Source organism: Centruroides vittatus, unplaced genomic scaffold, assembly GCF_030686945.1.
Source record: "Centruroides vittatus isolate TY-2023 unplaced genomic scaffold, ASM3068694v2 contig_453, whole genome shotgun sequence".
NCBI classification, from domain to species: domain Eukaryota; kingdom Metazoa; phylum Arthropoda; class Arachnida; order Scorpiones; family Buthidae; genus Centruroides; species Centruroides vittatus.
In genome coordinates, this window is record NW_027122249.1 from 1,118,535 (window position 1) to 1,141,310 (window position 22,776).

Consider the following 22,776-nt stretch of genomic DNA (forward strand, 5'->3'; position numbering starts at 1 on the left):
CGTTGTTTAGCTGTTACATACGTGGCAAAAATTTAAAAAATGTCATGCAGCCAGCTTGTTTATTAAGCGCAAACCTGTACCAAAAGATACTGGCGAATGACTGTGGAATGACCACTAAAGAAAAATTTAATAATACGAACAAAGATTACTTTAAATAAAAATTAACCAAGCTTTTCACAATTTTCTGATTATGATTTTTGTGTGAGAAACATTTAATATAACAAAGAAAGGCTTCTTAATTTTGTTTTGAAGAAATATTTATATGACTTTTGATATTAATTTCTGTGTATTATATTCAACAATACGTAATGTGTTGTCTGTGTTGTTGAATAAAATATTTCCAAAATTTTGTGTATTGGTATTTAATTTCAGATGAATTCTGTGACACGTATATTGAATTATAGCAACTTAAAACCAGAAGCAGCGTACGAAAGTTCTCCTGAAATACAACCTCCTGCCGATTGGCCTCAGAAAGGAGAAATTGAATTTAAGAATGTTTCTTTACGATATTCCAAAGGCAAAAATACTGTACTAAATAATTTATCATTTCGTATCAAGTCGGGAGAAAAGGTAAAATATCTGAAAATTTTAAAATCAAGTTTTTTCTGAAATTTCTTTCATATTTTTTAAAATTTTGATTTCAGATAGGAATTGTTGGAAGAACAGGAGCTGGAAAGAGTTCTATAATTTCTACGTTATTTCGTATGACAGAACCTACCGGAACTATTATCATTGATGGAGTTGTTACTCAAGACATCGGTCTGCGAGATCTACGTAGTAAAATATCGATTATTCCTCAAGTAAATGGTTATAAACCTAAAATTGATTAAATTACTTTAACAATTACCAATTCTCAAATGCAAGTAAAAATGGTAACAATGAAATTATTTTGAATTTTAAAATCACAACACAATTTTTTGAATTACCAAATATACAGGGTGTCTCAGGCCCTGTATATAGTGGCATAAATCAAGCCCACCAGTGGCCAAATAAAAAACCATTGAACACTGGTAGTCAGTCATTGGTTCGGGCCTAGCCAATGGGCTGTCACCGTGCACTGTTCTGGGTTTTCATCGTGTGTCTCCCACGTAAACAGAATCCAGTTTCTACATTGAAAGTCCTGCTGGAAGTTTCTTCATTGGCAAATTACCCACGAGTTCCATTGCCTTACACCGTCAATCCATTGACACAAGTTTTAATGCTAACATTTTAATGTTTTGTAAATGAAGTTACATTTCTCCTTTGTATGTATGAAAACTTTTGGGATTCCCTGTATTTCTTAGATCAAAAGATTTTGTAAATGTGTTGTACTGTCTGCAGCAACTTATAGTTGCATTTGTTTCTAGAACTAACAGGACTAAATTGGTTCCAAATTATAGAAAATGAAAGTACCGGATATTTTATATTTTTTTCAAGATACTATCATCTATATATGCTACAGTCAAAACCCGTTTTTAGTTAGAACGCGTTTTAAGTAGTTGAAAGTACTTTATACTGGATGTCTTTGTTAAAACCGGTTTTGTCTAGTTAATCTACTGCTGTACATGTTTTGATTTTAGATAAAACTAGTTTTAACTGTTAACATTAGTTAAAACTAATTTTAGCTACATAAATATGTTTGGGGGAAATAAATAGTTATCTGTAGTGATTCGGGGGAAGATGCCTAACATTTTGCTTATGAAGGAAATTAAAGCGATAATTTGAGTTTTGGAGGCCTCTAACAAAAATATCATATTCTTGAGCATGTTTTTCAAATAAAACTTTGGAGAATATAAAAAATAATTGTATATTGTGTTTGCAATGACGACTTTTTTTACTAATTGGCATCTCACCCAAGTATCCGGGTGAGATGCCAAATGCCATTAGGGTATGATAACAAATATTGCATGAAATTAATTTTCGAATATCTTAACCAAATTTAATTTATTGCATATGTAGTAAAAAGTACTTCATAATAAGTATAACAGCGCAGTATAAGTATTGTTAAGTTTCTGCCCGTTCTAACGTGCTCTAGAGCTAGCTGAAAGCTCTTTTCAGTCCAAACACCTTTTTGAGAAGTCCTTATATAATTTCTATGCATATCCTGCAATAAAACGAGAAAACAAAAATTTATTAAAAATAGGCATATTGGAATTCAATTAACAAAGAATAGACATGTTACTCCTAGAAAAATGTGGCATCTTTCCCATTTGTCGGAGTAAGATGCCTATTGTCACGTGTTCTAGCATGTCCGATCGGGATCGGCGGTAGCTCACAATGGAAACTTTAGAACCTTAACTACATCGCACATTAATTGTTTTTCGCAATTTTTAATAAATTCTATTTTAACTTTTAGTTTTAAAATGATTCTAGAAACATTTGACAACAAAAACTTCGTTCTTATCTTGCTTTTATTCTTCTCAGATGTAGAAAATGAGGTAACGGTAGCCAACTACAGGTTTCCGCACTCAGTATTGGTCCAACAATTCATCATACAAACACATGACAATATCTGACGTTACCGTTTGAACATATCAAAAAGTAGGCATCTTCCTCCGCATATCATCTTACCTCGAATCACTGTATATGTTGCAGTCAAAACCAGTTTTTAGTTAGGATGCGTTTTAACTAGTTGGAACTAGTTTATACTGGATGTCTTTGTTAAAACCAGTTTTGTCTAGTTAAAACTAGAATTTACTGCTAGTCAAAAATGAATTTGAGTTAAAACTAGTTTTAACTCAAAGACATCCAGTATAAACTAGTTTCAACTAGTTAAAACGCGTTCTAACTTAAAATTGGTTTTGACTGTAACATATACGTACAGTACTTTCTGCTGCACGATTTTTACCGGCTTATGCTACATTGATTCTTAATTTTCCTCGGTTTTGGAGATGCACAGAGAAGGACAACACTGTATTTAGAGTAAAAAGCATAAAAAAGGATTGTAAATGCGTTATTGACTGAGGTCATTAATTTATTACGTGTCAGAACGAATACTAATTCGCAAGATACTAACTAGCATGCTGCATTTTTATTTGATAATTTTGGATTACTTGATATTTTCTTAGGGTATTTGATTATGGAGTGTCACAATATTGAACATGTACAATATATACATTAAAAAAATCCGTTTTTATGAAATCATATTAAAACATCAGGCATAAGAGTATTGTTCGTGAAAAAGTGGATATCCTTTTACATTAAAAATTTTTAAATTTTAACTTTAAATTCCTCGTAATGATAACAAATATTTAATAGTAATGTCAGACATATGCATCCGGATGGCCGAGGTGATAAGGTGGCAAGCTACTGCTCTGTTACTCCAGTTTCGAACTAAACGGACCAAAATAAACGCAAGGAATTTTCCAGGGGGTCAGTCTGGATATGTCAAGCCTTGTTCCCCCGTTGTCAGCATACTGTTTGCATGTCTAAACTCATAATAGGCATGCTAAAATAGCACTCTGAGCTTGAAAACAATTTATGAAATTTAGTATCAGGTTTCACTAATTGGTATTTTTGCTTCATAGGAGAGTAATCACTAACGTCACTGTCTTCTCTTCTAAGTTTTTCAGCTGTGCAGGCACTAAAACGGCAAAGGTAATCACCGCCTAAAGTTATGACACTGAATCTTGCAAAGGAGGCAGCATTGTCGCCACTTCATAAAACACAATTATTTTTATTGATCTCGTGTACAATCTATTCTATTTTGTCGGTGTTATTTCTTAACACCCTGTATTCCGAATACTTAAATTTAGTTATAGCGTTAATCATATACATTTTTCAGAATGATGATTAAAGTAATAAATTAAAAATTACTCTCTGTTACTAGTGTATTTGAAATCATGGATTAAATTTTATACTATGAATCCATAAATAGAGATTTTTAAATACAGTATTTATGTTTTCAGGATCCAATACTTTTTACCGGTCCTCTCCGCAGAAACATCGATCCTTTTAATGAGTATTCAGAAGAAATCTTGTGGCAAGCCATTGAAGAGGTTAGGAAAATTAAATATTTAAATTCCTTTGTTAAACAATCTTGATTTCATTGCTTTTACTCAACGAAGTATTTTAATTTAATCAAAGGTGCAATTAAAAGAAGTAATAGGAAAATTGCCTGGAGGATTGGATGCACATCTAGCAGAAGGAGGACGAAATTTTAGCATTGGACAAAGGCAATTAATCTGTTTAGCCAGAGCAATTCTTCGTCAAAATAAAATTCTTGTCATGGATGAAGCAACATCCAATATTGATAATACGTAAGCAAAGTTACTCATAATAATTATTAAATTATGTGATAAAATCAATGCGCTTTCTTAATTTATGCCACAGTATTTTTAGATCGTATAATTTTTTGGTTTTTTTTTACTTCGAACAATACGATTTATCAAAAACAAATTACTTAAACAGTATAAATCAATTCTCTTAGCAGAGACAGGCTGAGAGTTGATTTGCATAAATAAGTGATGAGGTAAATCGCGTTAATCAACTAATAATGATAAATTCTTGTGACCCGATAAGTAAGTAAGACCTGAAACCAAATAAACAACATCGAATTATAGAATTCTGTAGAGTTATCTTTATTGAAATGTGAAAAGTTAAGTTTTAGAAATTTAATTTGATATGTAACGTAGAAAAATATTTTAAATGACAATTCTGTTGTTAACTTTTGTAAATATTCGAAGTTAGTGCTACAAACATCAGCGGTGAAATGTAATTCAGCACTGTATTAAATTATTTGTAGCATACGTATACATTAACCATGATAAATTGTTCTTCTGTTGTCTCCTTGGGGCTTATTCTGTTTGCAGAATTATTCCATTCTGTTGATTTTTATTTATCTTGAACATCAATTCTGTTTACTAATTTTTCTTCATATTTCCATTTCCCTGTACACATTGTCTTCAATCTCAATCTGCGAACTTTTCTCTTCCTGACAATTATTTGAAGTACTGTACGTGCTTTATAAGTGAATTGTAAGTAAATGCATGCATTCTTGTAATTACGTGCATGAAAATGTTTACATCTGTTTTCTCTATTTATTTACTGTAAAACAAATAAATGAAAATTAAAACATACTTGTTTAATGAAATATTAAACTTAGTTTCAAATTAAAAACTTTTATAAGGAACATCAACATAGTTTGAATTTTGTGTACATTTTACAAGGTCCAAGCAACTATTTTTACATTTTTATAGGCTACATGCTTTTTTTTCTGTTTACAAACAAGACATTAGAAATAACAGTTGGACTTTTTATTGCTTCTTTTGATATTCCGTTTCGATCGTATTCTTGCAAAACGTATAAAAATATTTGTAAACTGACAATTTAAATAAAAATCTATTGTTTGAAAATAAATTCTTCGTTATATAGCAATATATTAAATTGTTTTTGTCATGTTAAGTTTTTTCAAATGTGATATGATGCCAGTATGCAAAGGCATGCACCTGGAAATAGAGTAAATTTACTTTCATCCCTCTATAATAATATTATTAACGTTATCCACAAAATTTGGACAAATTAGTCTAGCTCTCAATCGGCAGCCATTTTTATTCTAAAAATGTTCAATGGCATTCAGATCTAGCCAATATAATAATCAGTACTATTTTACTATATTTATTTAATTAAATGATTCTTTCCAAAGTGTCTTTCTGTCAAAGATTCTTTCTGTGGACAGAAGCTTTTTCATGCTGTAGAAAGCTCTTTTCCAAATTTTTGCCAAAAATAGGAAGATCGGAATTATCCAGATTGCCGGTGTAAATTATAAAAAGATTACTTCATTAAAATAATGAGAATTGAAGACCTATACATTAATAAACGGAATATATTTCATATATTAGTATGATTTTATAACAAATGATTAAATAAAAAATAAGCGCTATAAGTATTATCTTATGAATTGCAATATAAGGGAAATAGTACATTGAAGTACAATTCGTAAGTTTAAAAGTCTGTGTGATTGGTACAATAACGTACAGGGAAACAATTAATTTGGAAAGTGTTTTAGCTACTATTATTACTGACAAAGTAATGTAATTAAATTCGAATTTTTCCGTTATTAAGACAAAAAAATAATCTTTATTATTAATTGTCTTTCATAATGCTTAAAATCAGGTATGCCATCGTTTAATTATATTTTCTAATGCATTGAATAAAATGAATTTTTATTTCAATTCTAACTAGACTTGTATTTCCTCATTTACATTTATTCTTATATATCTGAACTATAATGTATTCCTGTTTATTTACTTTACTTCTAGCACTGATTCTCGTATACAGAAAATAGTTCGAGAAAAATTACAGTCCTGTACAGTATTAACAATAGCACATCGATTGCATACAATTATCGATTCGGACAGAGTGCTGGTAAGAAATTTTTGTTTAATAATATAAAAGAAAACGTAAAATTTATTTACATTTTTAAAATATTTAGGTTTTAGACAAAGGAAAAATTCAAGAATTTGACATGCCGTATAAATTGTTAGAGAACAAAGAAGGTACTTTTTATAATCTCGTAAAAAATACAGGAAACACATCAATGAAACAGTTAAACAACACAGCTAAAGATAAATATTATTGCAAAGAAATTACCGAATCAACAAAGTTATGAAGTAATTAACCATTTTACTTTGCTGTCTGTTATGTATACATAATAAGGGAAAGTATTGGAATCGTGTCAAATTTGATTCTTCGAACTTTTGCAAATAAATAACCATGTTTTGAAACCCCTGATTTCAAAAAGGTAAAAAAAGGCAAATAATTTCCGTAGATGTGTATGTGTGTGTGTCTGTGTATGGTGGCGTCTCTATTTCGTTTAATGTCTCAAGATGGGATAAAGTTTATAAAACGAAATTTGACACGCTAGCTTGTGTGTAAGAAGAATTGATGCTGTTAAAAAATTGTGAGAAAAAGTCGAGGAAAAGCGGAGATAATGGGTAGTCACGTGTCATATCGTGTATGATTGGGCAAAATAAAAAATTTACTTTTTGTTAGCATATACAGAACTTTATAACACTTACTGCTACACCAAAATTAAGTCCTTTTCTATTTTAAAATAATTAAAAATATATAAATGTTTAATAATAAAGTCTTATAACAGATGGCACCACATATAATTTTATTTATTTATTATGATTAATAATTAAACATTGATTTTTAAAATAAGATCTCATAACTGCCGGGAATGTTACACAACTCGTTGCTAAATTCTTTCAATACACGAGTAGTGTTTGTAAGTTCTCTGTTACTTGCATTTAAATATTTTTCTGAAAAACGTGTGTATGGCATGCCGTTACAAAGCACGAAACTAGTTGCCTTTAAAACGTGAACTCTATTATTATTATTTCAAACATTCTTATTTAATAATACTATTGTAGATGTAGAAAATCTTTTTCAACGCTATTATTACAGATGTTCAGATAGACTGTTATTTTGAATAAAAATAAATTATAAAATTCTAATTGTTTCAAATATGATGTTTCAAATTTGAATGCATAACGGATAATCATACTCCTCAAATTCATAATACTTCAATAAATTTTATATGAAATTTCGTGAGTAAAAAATAAGATTTTTACACGAGAAAAGTAAATTTGTAAATGAAGTAATAATTAATTAAATGTTTTGTTGGAGGAATACTTTGCACGAACGATTTAATGTTTACACTTCGTTGACAAATTACCCAGAAGCATTTTATCAGCTATTGTGTATAAAAATATATTTATAAAAATACAAAAGTATATATTTATCTGAAGTAACACAATGAAATATATACTTTCGTATTATCATTCTTTGCAATAATTTTCTGGGAGCCAAATTGTATAACAATTAGTAAGGTGAATGCCTTTCCGCAGGTGTTAACGGTAAAGAAAATCTACAGTATTTACAAATGCATATTTTTCAAAACTTCATTAAAACTGTTATCTAACATCATGTTTACAAATAATCAAAAATTACGGAATAAACAAAATCACTATACACTGTAGGTTGCAGGCTCGTGACTCAACAACAGGTAAGCAGAAAATTTTCGGATTTTTCTTCAAATTTTCGGATTTTTCTAACATCTAAATAAAAGCAAGATTCCTATAGAATACTTTTTCAGGAGAAATCCTCGTTTGGCAGATAGCCTAAATGTTGCATTTTTGTATCCAGGCAAACAATTATACTAATCAGGTAGACAAGAGTTTAAAACTTTTAGCTAAATGCAAAGAAAATGACTTCAATTTTATTTCATGCAAGGACATGCCAGGAAAAAGATGTGCCTTAGTTTCTGACACGTAACGAAGGATGGAAAACGGTATTTGAACGGATCTCAAACTATATAACAATGGATGCAAATCTGTAATATAAGAACAGTAACTTGACACAACATTGCGTAACTAAAAAAACACGAACTCTTTAAATGTTAAAAGTACGAAATTAGTTTAGTATTTAACAATCCAGCATTATTTAATGTAACTTTAACGTTTTCCTGAGAGCATATTGAACTGAATTATACACGAAGTGCTGGTGATTCGTGTATAATTCTCATCGTCTAGGTGTACTCTATCTCTCCTGAAAGTTTGTAATCGCTGTACTGATACACCCTGTATATATATATTGTAAATTTTAAAAGTTACTAGTTATAAATGTGAAATAAAAAAGTGATTATCAGATAATCAGTATATTTTCCATTAAACTTAATACTTATTACGTTTAATGGAAAATATATTTGTCTTCTTTTGAAAATATTGTTTCCTTCCTCTTCTTTTAAATTTTTCTGATATACAGAATAATGCTTTAAGTTAGTTTGTAAATTATCGCAGTTATAATTGTCACATAGACTACTTATACCCTCTTGTATTAAGTACTTTATATTTCAGGGCTTAGTTGGAAAGGGTACGAGTATAAACGTAAAAGTAGCAAAAGAAAGTGATCATCGTTTCAATATATGAAAATACAATAAAATATATTTAATATTTTTGGAAAATACGTTTTACTGTTCATTTTCTCATGTGTAAATTTCTAGAATAAGTCACAGATGTTAAGCAGGGTATTGCTTGTATGTAATCAATGTTCAAATATTCCAAGTTACGGAGAGAATAGAGTAGATATGGAAAAAATAATAATTGTTAGTCTGATAAAAAAAAATAGCATTAGATGAATGTAACTTTCCCAGCAGTTATAACTTAAAAAAGAGGAAAGTTATGACAATCGGATAGACAATCAAGTTTTTTATATTTTTGGACTCCACAGACTTTTAATCTTTCAAAAAACAATAATGATGAGCGTTTATACTGTATTTATGGATATGTCAATCTGGATGGAGACACTGATCTTTTCCTCTTATTTGGAATTTTAATAACTGCCATAAATTTCTCAAAAATGTATCAAATTATTAACGAGGGTTAGACATTAGAACGAAGTTTGTAAAATTAAAAAAAATCGAACTATTGGTTCAGGAGATACGAACTCGACAACCTTTATATCTCACGCATCATTCTGAAGAAGTAAATATAAGTGTCATACAGAATGCCATGAAATAATTCAGCAACCAAGCTACCAGCTTCTTTTAATATAAACACGCATATGACTGCAGTTTGACATTTTTTTTTATAATCACATATTACAATCTGACTTATAATAATTAACTGTTATTATCAGATAAATTATACGATTTTCAAATCATTGAATAGCTATATAAATAGAACATAACACGTGCACATAGTTACTAACAATTAATGAATTTTGATATTAAATTTAATATTAATAACAATTAAATAATTTTTACACAAAGAAATCCCAATAAAGGATTTTAACCGTATTGTACACCAATCAGTTGCGTAGCGTGGGAGTCAGCCGCCCGGGGCGGAGGAAAATTTCGCCGCCCCCTTATTTAGGTATTTTTACAAGATATTATAATTTATTGTGAAATTTTGCCGCTCCCTATAAGTGCCGCCTGGGGTAGGCCGCCCCTGCCGCCCCCACTACGCTACGCCACTGACACCAATGTACAACAATATTTAAATTCTAACGAGAAATCACGTTTTATGACATCGTCAAAATACCGGGATGCAATTATTTATCATATTTTAATTTTTAAACAATGCAGCAACGAGTAGCTTAACTTTCCAGGCAACATTTGAAACTGCCTATGGCACACTCTTCCATGATGTTTTATTATAGAATTTTTTAATCTTTCTCGTTATTATAGAATAGCAAACAGCTTCCATTTGAGGGTACGGATGAGTTTTATGTATAAAAAATACAGTAAATGCAAATACCAAGTAGAGTCGTCATTAATTTCAACCCTTCAAGAGATATAACACACTACCCTTGTATCTCTTCACTTCGCCGACCTTTAATAAACAAAATATAATATTATGAATGACCTTAAGACACAAATTGCCCTCAGAATTTCAGGAATTTTTGACAAAATGAACAGGAGTTATTAAGTTTGAAAGATTGTAAACAAATCCCATCCACAAACACTATCTAACCAATATGCATGCAAAACAACTTCCAAAGTTTTTGAATTTTTCAATTTTCTAAGTCCAAAAGTGAAAAACTGTTGGTCGTTATTTTTTGACCGATTGCCACACTTTCCCTCGGTTATATTTAACAAAATAGAGAAAGTAAGAAAACATCACTTGTGGTCCAGATCAGAAAATCGAATATACTTAATCGACACAACTGACTACTAAGAATTTCACATCTGGACTCGATTTCCATGTATCTAGCTCAATTCTCCAAATTAAGAACAAATGGACCAATCGATGTGCAGATAGATAACCATGGGAGTCTATACGTCTGCTTTTTGTATACTGTAGCGAAGAAATACAATTTTATCCCAATGTTATTTCGTTTTATTTTGTTAAAATAACTTACTTAGAAGCAATAATAATAATTCGTAGTAATATAAATAATATAATTAACAAAGGTTAATTAACATTGATATATTACGTAAGTATTTACAAATATTTTATCAAAAATACTTTTTGTCTTTTTGTTCTTCTGGTGTTTGATAGACATTTCCAAAAACAGTTACGTATTAAATTTTTTGAAAGTAACCAATATAAAAGTATTATACAAAAACACGAAAATACATATAAACCTTCTCCCGTATTAATAATAATCTGTAATAATGTATATATATTATTACAAATTATATAATAATAACATTTTCAAATTTTCAGATAACTTATTCCTTTGCATACAGTTTAAATTTTTTCATTAAATTTAACAAGTACTATAACAACATAACCATGTTGAAACCCTTAGTTAACCCGCATTCTGGAGCGCATGTATCCAGCAGATACATGACTTTTTTCGAGATTATATAGATTACTCCCTATGGAATTTCGGGACTTCGAGTAAATATCTGAACTTAGGCGACCGAGTCGAGTTCAACGGTACCCTACTTTTGGACCAGAGACCAAAAATAAGAAAGTTATCATATTTACAATTTCTTGTCTTTTCATAGTGCATTCCACGCCATTTTAGATTTTTCCAGTAGGAGGCGCTGTTTGTAGTTAGCACTGGGCACGATTACACATATCTTTAAATTAACTTCAAATAACACATTTGTAAGACACTACATCATCTGAGTATGGCTACTCATCTTGTCTTCTTCTAAAGTAAACAGTATGTCTTCTAATCAAACCTAAACAGGAAAGTGTGAAAGTCTAAATAGAAAAAAGAAAATTAAGCACACGACACTGTAGTTGCTAGTACCGCTATCTAATGGTTATATCTGCAAACCATTAAAAAAAAACACTGTGAAAGGGAAGAAATCGTTAAACACTCGGTGGCTACCCTCTGGGAGATCCGGAGGGACATAAACAGTTGAACGCCACCTCCTTTTTTTCTTTTGTTCAAGAACTACCGTGAATCAATAACTAGTGACGTTAAAGACTTGGCAGCCTACCGGCAGCTCCCATCAGGGTAATCCAAACAGTCAATAGAACGCCAGCTAGTGGAAAACTCTAAAGTGAAGTAGAATGCAGTGTGAAAGGCAAGGAATTGTAAATATGATAACTTTCTTATCTTTGGTCTCCGGTCCAAAAGTAGGGTAACGTTGAACTCGTCTCGGTCCTCTGAGTTCAGATATATACTCAAAGTCCCAAAATTCTATAGGGAGTAATTTACAGTACAGATTTATGATTTTTTCGGATAAATTTTACGATAAACAATTCCTTACTGCCACCTGCAGTAAATTGTCTTGGAGGGTGAGAGTGCTGTTACTGTCGATTTTTGCACTTAACAATCACAATTCAATAAAATAACAATTTAGAATATTTACCACAATGCTACACTTTCTATCTTTTTTTTCTCGTTCCAATGAACAGATCAATCTCGATTCATTTCAAATAAGTAATTGCACACTTATTTGGAACGAAAAAAACATAAAAAGTTTGACAACGCGAATTTCTCGCTTTAGTGTTATTGCAATGCTTTTTCGTGATCAAAGCTTAATGAGATATTTAATACTTTCAATTTAGCAACAATTAAAATTTATCTTCATTACGTAACTATACCATTTAATAATTGTGACTCAAACATTTATTTGGAAATTTTATCAGTACTTTTTAAATTATCAAGAATAAAATTATGGAGTTCATTACTGATGATACTAGTTGTGAAATCTAAACGAAAACATTCCCCTGAGTACAAGAAAACAATTTGTTAGTCATTTGACCCAATACTGACAGAGAGGAGAGTTTTTGAAAACAAAGTTATAGAACGATTAGCAGTTTGTTGTCCTTCACAGTGGAGGACTGGCAGTGTCTATTATTTTCGCGTAAGAAAATAACAAAGCATTTCTACCCTGAAGTTGATACAATCCTGTGAAAGTTTACAAATCTGGGTTCCTGTTCCGAGTTGTATGGTTAAGCTAACGAATACGATAAAAACCAGTTTCTATCGTGACCACGTGATCAGAGTTTAATCAAATGTGAAAATGTTATTCTGAACCATAGGTTTCGTTTCCGGTTCCGATAGTCAAGTGCAGTAAGCTTTTCATCAATTAAAGCTTTTCTTATCGATCATGTGATAATCGATCATGTGATATCGATCATCGATTAAAAGTGTCTTGACAAAAAGTCAAAACACTTTTAGTCTCTGTTATGTTTTTTTAAATTGTAAATTCGTCAGCCTTTTTTGCAAATGAAGAGCATATATTTTAAATTAAAACTTGTAGCCCGGCATTGAGACGATGTCACAACAAATAATTGCTCCTTTATCTTCAATTATAAGTTTGTGCAATAATTAATTAAAGAATAGTGTTAAAATATTTATTCTGTAAAGTAAGAAACCAGCTAATACCTAAAACCAATTTTAATGTTCGACAACTCGATAAGGGATGCAATCTTGCTTTAGCACTCCACTAGGTATCGCTTTTTTCTTATAAAATATAACTGGAAAAAATTTTTCTTGTGGTATTGTTGATTAGATGTCTTATTTTTCATCTTACTATTAATTAAAGTACTATATGTATATCAGAATAAAAATCTGCCATTTTGTATCCAACTTCAAGATACCCAAGCTATGCTAGTAGTGAGTAAGCAGAAATTTTGATATATATTTTAATTCTCAAAAGCAATATGATAGAGGATTCTATAGCAAACTACTCTAATGACAGCAGAGAGCAAATATAAAATTTCGAAGTGAAGAAAATCCTCGACAATTATAACAAATAATTTCCAAAAAGGTATATTTTTACAGTATAACTACCAACGGAGTCATTTCTGATAAATTCATTTGTTCAATCTTGTATAAATTTGCAATTATTTCGAGAGAATATTGAAACGTTACAAGTGTTCTCAAAAAATTTGGTTACTTTTTATATAAAAAATGAAGTTGGCGTAACCATTATGTTTCGAGATACAAGCTCATGTATTGATAATCGATAGTATGGGTCATTTTTAACCCTACTACTTCCATTCGTTTACAATGTTTATACCTTCAAGAAAATAGATGATTTTTAAAGCTAATTGACTGAAAGGGACCGTTTTAAGTTTGCTAATATATTTTGACTTATGCGTATGCTGAATATTTTCATAATATTTACGCCAAAATATAGTTCAACGTAGAATACAGTCGTTAGAATGGAAAAAAGATTTGATGTTTTCTGGAAAGCTCTTATTTGCAAAAGGTGCTTTAAAATATTTTCGAATATTAAAGAAAACCAGCCTGATGTTCAGGAAGATGATATCCAAGTAAATTATTTGAACGGTGACTGTTTCTGCCAATGAATCAAATTTCCATAAATACAGAAAAATAAGATGTATCAATGAACAGAAGACGCGAAAAAGGATGTCGTTCAGTAAATATAGTTATTTTCGTTGTTTCGTCGTAAAGTAAAATTTTTAATTTAACTCAATAGGACTGGGTGGTAGAGGAAGTAACAACGCCAATACAATACCTGCAATGTCTTCAAAATTTATCACGTAAAGAAAATGTAATGCCTTACATTGGTAAAGAAAAAACGAAATAAACTATCATGGAACCAGACTGCGTCTCAGATAAATATTCGATACAAAAATTAAAAACGTAAGGTTTCTAATTTTTGTATCGAATTGTCGAATTTTCTAATTTTGTATCGAATTGTCACACACACACACACACATATATATATATATATATATATATATATATATGTGTGTGTGTGTGTGACAGCATAGCCTGTTCGTAGTAACTAGTATGAGAATACATGCGAGGGTGTAATATCCTCTAGTCATCGAGTCTCTTAGACCCGCTCACCTGGTCACTGAATGTCTTTTTATAGAATGCTCGCGGGATCTTTTGATCCTTCAGACGTCAAGACTGACACCAGCTAGAGAAAGATTTCGCTCCCTAACTCGCTATGTTCGTGCAATGTTTAAACGGAGATCTCTATTCTATCGAGCGTGGAGAAGTCGCGGATAAGTTTGCGATCATATCGGGGTGAATGTCCGTACTTATGTAGCTAAGGGATTCAACAGGATAACAATAACAACAAAGGATTTAATGAATATGATAAACAAGAGTTCCATAAATCGAGACACTTAATATAACCCAGTGATTCTCATCCTTTTTTTCTTCACAGTACACTTTTAATAATTTAAAAATCTGGCGGCACACACGGTTTCTTCGGTAAGTACCGCAGGACAACCGTGACGTCATAACAGCGATTTATAAACGCGATTGGTTATTTATGTAACATTTTCTAAACGCATTGGTTACTACCGGCAGTTACCGGTAACACCGGTTACGATTTCCAAATTCGACCTAGGAAGGTAGAACTGATTGAACTATTTGTTTGACGTCACTTATGTATGGGTACTCGCAGTTGCGGCACACTTCAAAAATCTTGCGGCACAGTGGTTGAGAATTACTGATATCACCTATCGTGAATCGAACCTCTAACTCTAAGATACACCTCTAGATAAAATACACCTCTAAATAAAACCGAGAGAGTTTACAATCGGTAAAAACAATGATAATATCTCAGTAGATCATACTTGGAAGATGAGTGATGAATGCGGGACTATCTGCGGTTGGTTTTCTTAGGCAGCTTTCTTCTGGTCGTAAACTGCGGCTAATATAACAAGTTCTTTTCGTTGTGGACTGTTAATATGGCAATGTCGGGAGGTTCTATTGACTGCGCCGAATTTGTGAATTTTTCCCCTATTGATTCTCAGTTCCCACCAATCAGCTTGTAGAATTCTGATCGTCTGACCGGCCACACATCTGACACAAGAGACAGATGTTCGTCAGATAAGCAAGATGAGAGCTTTTTTAAGGGAAGTTCTACTTCCCTTTAACCAGACAAAACATCGATTTTTGCTTTATTTTATAGCTGAAATATTACATAGAGATTATTTGTCAAGTGGGAAATCTAAGATTGTAGTAAATAAGATAAATAAATTTCGAATGAGAATTGAGAATTGAGAATTGAGAATGCTCGCTACTCTCGCATCCTCACACTAGTCTTACAAGTTAGATGGTAAAATCCTAAAACAAATAGCCGTGTTCAGAAGTCAGCTTGAAAATAAAGATTGAAAGATGTCATTACAGGTAATTGATGCTTTCATTGGAATATGGTATGTTTAAAGAACTTATGGAGCTAGAAACTTAGAAGAAAATAACTTGTGGTCTCAAATTTTAAGCTTCCTCGCGGGGTGTGTGTAACCTAGAAAATGTATATGCTGGCTGCCCAATTAGTGCTAATGCGTGGTCGTCACTCGATAAATTCATAGAGCCTCCCAACGTGTCTACACACTTCGTGAGAAATGGAAGTCTATTTGAAATGGATTATAGAAATTTTTTAAAATAGCGGCAAAACCGTCAACTTAAAATTAACCGTCAACTAATTTACTTTTTATAATATAATATTTACTACTTTTTGCATCTATTCAAAAATTACACGTTACGTTGTATGTAGTGCTGTGGATGATAAGTAAAACTATGATATCACTTAGACTTGGAATTATGGATTACTCGTGTCGATTAGCTGCGATAGAATCGCCTCGCGAAAAAATACGCTGTCTTGGTTCACTGTCGCCAAAGAACTCAATAGCCATTCTAACCGAAACGTGATTTTATTCGCATGAGCAATAACAAAGGGGATTGAATCGCATCAAAATTGGCTGAGTGGAGAGCCAGCAAAACTGCCACACGAACCTAGTGTTTTGCTTCTTTTTGTTTGTGATAATAAATCAACAACAATTCTATTCTAGATGCAAATATCGCAATTATTAAATTAAAAATATGAAATAAAATTGCAGCCCGACATTGCAATATATAATTGCTCGTTATGCATCTGAAAATATTTCTTATTTTTGCAATGAGTTATATAATTTAATTTAAATATACAACAGTACTTTTATGTTCTACTCTAAGTTAGTTAATTATTTTATAAATGTTATAAACGGAAATTCTAAGCTTATTTTCTTATTTATCTGCTTCAAAATATTATATCTTATTATTTATTCAAGTCTTATTTTTCATACGTCAGAGTTTTATTATTATACTGATTATTTCAGCATTGTTGATTTGCAGGGATACTTCTAATATATGTATTCGTTAACTTTACTATATCTCCATTAATAACATTTAATGGAATAAAAATAACGGTAATGATATTTCGAAGAAACATAAACATTAATTCCTATTAAATGTCCCTTTTACCATTTTCATATTTTTTAAAACGGTGTTTCATTTTCAAAGATAAGTAAATTTCTTCACAGTCAAGTTATCATGTATGACTGCTGTAACTTTCTATATAATATAAGGTTGATTTTATCTCATTTATACACTTTCACATCATTTATGTTGTATATTTTAAAAACTATTTTGAAATGTTTTATTTATTTATCTTCTTGGCAAACACTTCATTTTTACTTAATAATTGTTCATTTCCACTTCTGAAGTCTTAAAACAGAATTTATGATGAGATTCGTCATCATGACTTTGTAAAAGCCACGTTTGGATGCACTCGAGTTAGAAAATTACTAAGTAGAATATATAGTTATTTATACGTTCAATATTTGAAATAGTGAATATTATACAACATATTTATTTTCTTCTGTTAAAATTAAAATAAATTAAAAATAGGATTTAATAAGTGAAAACTACGAATATTTCTATTTAATAATTGAAGTGAAAATGCAGTTGTTTTTCCTCAAAATTTTTTAATGCATACGATATTACTTTAATAAAACTTTACATCGTTAATAATATTTTAAGAAATATTTTTTCTAAAGTAGACCTATACAGAGAATCTTTCATATAATGCAACGCACGAAACATGAATTATTCATTTAGAGGGTGGTCCTAATTAGCACTACACTGTGAAAGATTGTGAATATTCGAAAACAAATATTTATCTAAATATTCAGAACCCTTTAGTAAGTGTGTTCAAAGGGTGCATGTAAGATAAAGATGCTGATAATTGATAACCTTCACTTTTCAGCACCCTTATCTGACATGTACCCTTTGAACACATACTATGGCTATATAGAATGTTTTGAATGTAATTAGTGACACATATCATAGAGATGTGCTTACAAAAAACAAATCTTATCTGATGAATAAATCACTGACTGAATTTTATAAAAACAACACTTTTTAAACTGCACTTTCACTTATTTATGCAACTCAGATATTATAAAGTAATTTATAATAAACACTTTTTTCGTTCATTTAAATATACTTTACAACTATAATAAACGGATTTAAATACTTGCATATACTCAATAATGATAAATGCTACATTATAAATTGTGAATATGCTTGCTTACCCAATTTCCTTACCTCCTCAAATATTTAAAAAATTCATTGAAAATAATGTAAATTATATTTTAATTGCAGCAACGTTTAACTAGAATTTGTTTAATTTTATGAAATTTAATTTCAAATGGTAGTAATTGATTTTTGCGTTTTTTACAATAACAAATAATTAATTACAATATGTTTAACAATCTGCAAACAATTCCTCCGTTTACGTATTATTGTAGTATTTTAAGCTTGTATTATATTATTTACATAATATTTTTTGTTAATTTAAAAGATAACTACAATATTTATCGTATCTATGCGAAGTGACCTAAAACTTAATAAATTATGCTATCTGATAGATGTATAGATGTGATGAGTAATACTGTAGATGCAGTGTATAGAACATCGCAGATGTTACCTACTAATATAGAATGGAGAAGCAGAAAAGTAACCCAGTCGATTCAGCTGGAGTTTTCTCTCGTCTATTTTTTTGGTATGTAATATGATTTACACTTATAATGAATTATTTTACGATATATAACAACTGCTAAATACTTTATAACTTTAGTTTTATTCTGATAATAATTTCGTTTTAAAACACTTACATTTTCTTACACAGTATATTATTACTTTTATATATATAAAATAAATATTAAATTACTTTATTTACTTTTTATTGTGAAGAAATGGGAAATAACACAGCAAATTTGCCTGCATGCAGAATATTGTGAAGTTTTTATTTTGATAAACCGTTTTTATATATAGTTGCAAGCACTTTGCCTTCTGCAGATATCTGTATTTATATAGTCAGGTTTGAGTTGGATCTAATAAAAACAGTAATGCATTCCCAAATAAACTGTTAATTTCTGGACTGAATCTTGTTTCCTTGTCTCTATTGCAGTTTTATAAGCCTTAAACCAAGTGTTTAATTTAGATAATTGTTAAATAAATTATTAATATAGTTTTGGTGGATAATTAGAATGTCACTAATTTAATAATTACCAAATTAATCAAGTATGCAGATAGATTCCTATTTTCGTTGCCTGTTTCTAAAAAGTACATGTACTGTACTGCCCCAGCAAACATTTATAAGTAACGATATAATATTTTATTAATAAAATACATTTTGTTTTAAATTATTTGTAGATAAAAGATGCATTTCAACCTTAAAGGACCCTCTCAAGTTGCTATATAAAATTAAAAATATTCTCTTACATATTACCATTCAAATTAAACTATTTACGTGTGTACTTTTAAAACACTTTACATCAGCAATAGTCTTTAATAAATTCTGTACGGCTTTATAACAGTTAAAATATCAAAGAAATACCTGCTGCATTCCTGTATTCAAAACGAATGTTATGTATAATTTTTCGATTGTATACTGTTTATAATACTTCATTTCATAGTATTTTTCACAATTTGTTGTGACACATTTATATTAAGTTGACAACAATTTTTATTCAATATACAAACTATAAAATTATTAAAGCGATGAATTGCTCCTTTTACTTCGCCAATTTCAAATCTAAAACAATCTATCGCTGTTGGAAACAGTTTATATACATCTATCAACAATTCTTTTTATAGAATAAAGAAAGAATAACCTTTACAAATTTCAGCAGCATAAGACTGAGTATTTTTCTCCGTGAATTCTTGAACTATTGATATAACATGAACTTTTTATGTAAAATCCATTAATTATTTATGTAAATACTTTATAATTATTATTTGTCAACAATATAAGTTCCAAAAAAATACTGTTTCCCCGCATGACATAATAAGTTTATACACTTTAAAGTACTAGTAGTTTTCTTATAGAACATATTATTAATCCTTATTCAATCATTTTTCTTTCTTAAACAGTTTCCACAGACATTTTCTCATTGTACAATACCCACTTCATACAATACATTTTTTAAATGCCTTTTGCATGGTACATATTTAATATCGTGAAGTTAATTCAAAGACAATGCCGCTTTTACTATTTATTTAACTAGATTATTAGATAGACTCTATACTCATCTCATAAAATATTATAAAATATAACAGTAAACGAAATTTTAAATTTTTCCTTACATATTTCACAATTTCCAGAAACTTGTCTAACAGAATCTGTATGTATAACCAAGAAGTCATTGATAAGAAAAAACAAATGGATGATCAGAACCTATCTCTGATAAAATACGTAAATCTCTTGTAATATAAGAATATATTTCTTGTGACACTATAACGAAATCAATCGTACTGCCTCCTGAAGTTGCATTGAAGATAAAATCATCCTTTTCTTCTGGTTGTATAAACAATTTAAACAAATGAAACTGGTGACTTCACAAAATTGGTATAATATTACAGTAGAGGCTCGTAAATCGGCACCCCGATAATCGGAATCGCCGGTAATCGGCACGATTTTCAGTCGGACTGTGTCGTGCTGAATCGAACGTTTTTGATACTAAATTTACTTCTAAAGTATAATTTTCATGTTTTTATATTCTTCAATATATTTATTTTGTTTGTACAAAATGCAAAAATAATTTTTAACGATACGATAGCCTCGATTATTATTATAAAAATTTTCGTTAGGCTTAAAATCGACGAAAATTCAACACGAAGCGACAAGCAACGGAGAAAAATTCAACAGGAAGCGACACGCAACGGAGAAAAATTTGAACATCGGACAGGTTAATATATTTATTCGTACATAATGGGTAATCGGAACAAATCCCTAATCTGAACAACCCCAGTCCCCAATTGATTCCGATTTTCGGTTCACTACTGTATTTATAAAAATCTTTAGAAAAACGATAAAATTTTACTTCCGAAGTAAACAATTATTTGATTTCCTTTTATATGTGATAAAGGTGCGTTGCATAAAATATGAGGCCACCTTAACTTTTTAGACTGATAAATGTTTATCACACGTGAAAAAAAACTAGTGACAGAAATAAATATAAATGTAATAGAATTACTTATTCTATTTACAATCAAAAATGAAAATGTAAATATAAATTTTTTTATTCAAAAAATTAAAAATTAATGGTGTTTCAAAAATACAAGGCCAGTTGCATTTTTGAGCGATTTATCAAAACAAAACTCACTATTACTTATAATTTGACTATAATAAAAAGCTCCAAAACATAATTGCAAATAAAGGAGTAATTAAATTTATATCCCTATGAATTGTTGTAATATTGATACCTATTGTAAAATTTACTTAAGTTCTAAATAACCTTTGAGTGTGACCAAATCAGGGCACTAAATCAGACAGCAACTTCTGCTAGAGCTATTGCAAAGCAGCTGAAGAGATCTTGTTTTGTGGCGAATTATATTAAACTTAGTGTGCAATATGGGGAAAAACAAATAGGATGGCCTTCCAAGTTGATAATAAAACAAAAATCAGGAATTTTCCGAGAAATATCAATAGGAGAAACAATTATTAGGTGAAATATCACAAAGGCCTGATGTCAATATTCCCAAATCCACACTTTTTCAGATAGTAAAATCAGCAAAACGTCTAGTGTATAAAAATAGAAAAACAGCATCATATCTGAAACACCACCTAACAAAAAGAATAATGTTAAACAAAGACAAAATGTAATAAACTTCAAAATGATGTGAAGTTTTCGGACTGATAAAAATATGTTCAATTTTAATGGTCCTAACGATTGGCAATTTTTTGACAATATCTTAGAAGAGAGGAGTTTTTCTTTGTTAAGTGTGTCAGAAAGAAGAAAGATCAGTTATGATTTCGGCAGGTTTTGTACGGTCCGGAAAAATCAATTTAACGTTCATAAAGGGATGTAGGGAGGCAGTTGTATATCAAAACATTAAGAATGTATATCTTCTGTCATTTGGAGGAAACGGTGATGGTCTTTTCTGGTAATTTCAACAAGATAATGAACCAATTCACAATGCAAACTTCACTTATCAGTGGTTGCTGAATAACGTCATTCAGGTCATGTATCGGCCTTCTAGTTTCCGTGATTTGGATCTTATAGAAAATGTATGCAATCTATCAACTATACAGGAGAATAATAATACCACAGTATTGAAAATCTCAAAGCTGTAATTGTAATTTTATTTAAAAAGTCAATTTAAATATGCTGCAACATCTTGTTAACTCTATGAAAGATAGATTTTACAAGGTTATTGTGTTAAAAATGGTTCACTCACTATTATATGGCATTGGCTTTATATTTTACAACACCATTGTTTTTGATGTTTTAAATAAAAAATTTATACTTTCCTTTTTATTTTTTATTTTAAATAAAATAAGTAATTTTTTTACATGTACATTTATTCCTGTTTTTAATTTCTTGTTTACGTTTGGTAAAAATTTATTATTCTGAAAATTGGGGTAGCTTTATATCTTTGCAACGCGCCTTAATTTGCTTTTTGGTGGCATATCTGAAAGCCATCAATAATATTTTGCATTTCAGGCGTTTATGCATTTGTTGTTAACATTGTTTCGAAGATTTGTATTGGTCAGATTATTTTAAATATCTATGTAATTAAATTTCAATACTCGATAATTCAAAAATTTGGGTCAAACGCATTTTG

At 30.1% G+C, this 22,776-nt stretch overlaps 3 protein-coding genes across 3 annotated transcripts in view; 2 read left to right on the top strand and 1 right to left on the bottom strand.

Annotated features, from left to right (window-relative positions):
* LOC136977328 (ATP-binding cassette sub-family C member 4-like) overlaps nt 1-6,589 on the top strand; it is a 31,993-nt gene extending 25,404 nt beyond the window's left edge. Inside the window, exons 20-25 of the mRNA XM_067272796.1 lie at nt 373-570; nt 645-800; nt 3,888-3,977; nt 4,066-4,238; nt 6,240-6,345; nt 6,413-6,589. Of these exons, the coding sequence (XP_067128897.1) occupies nt 373-570; nt 645-800; nt 3,888-3,977; nt 4,066-4,238; nt 6,240-6,345; nt 6,413-6,589 (900 nt within the window). The remainder of the gene's footprint in view (nt 1-372; nt 571-644; nt 801-3,887; nt 3,978-4,065; nt 4,239-6,239; nt 6,346-6,412) is intronic.
* The window catches only part of LOC136977327 (ATP-binding cassette sub-family C member 4-like), a 231,954-nt gene that overhangs the window by 122,410 nt on the left and 86,768 nt on the right, over nt 1-22,776 (bottom strand). The gene's annotated exons all lie outside the window — the stretch shown is intronic.
* LOC136977278 (ATP-binding cassette sub-family C member 4-like) overlaps nt 18,646-22,776 on the top strand; it is an 81,132-nt gene continuing 77,001 nt past the window's right edge. Inside the window, exon 1 of the mRNA XM_067272741.1 lies at nt 18,646-18,709. Within this exon, the coding sequence (XP_067128842.1) occupies nt 18,648-18,709 (62 nt within the window). The 5' untranslated portion in view covers nt 18,646-18,647. The remainder of the gene's footprint in view (nt 18,710-22,776) is intronic.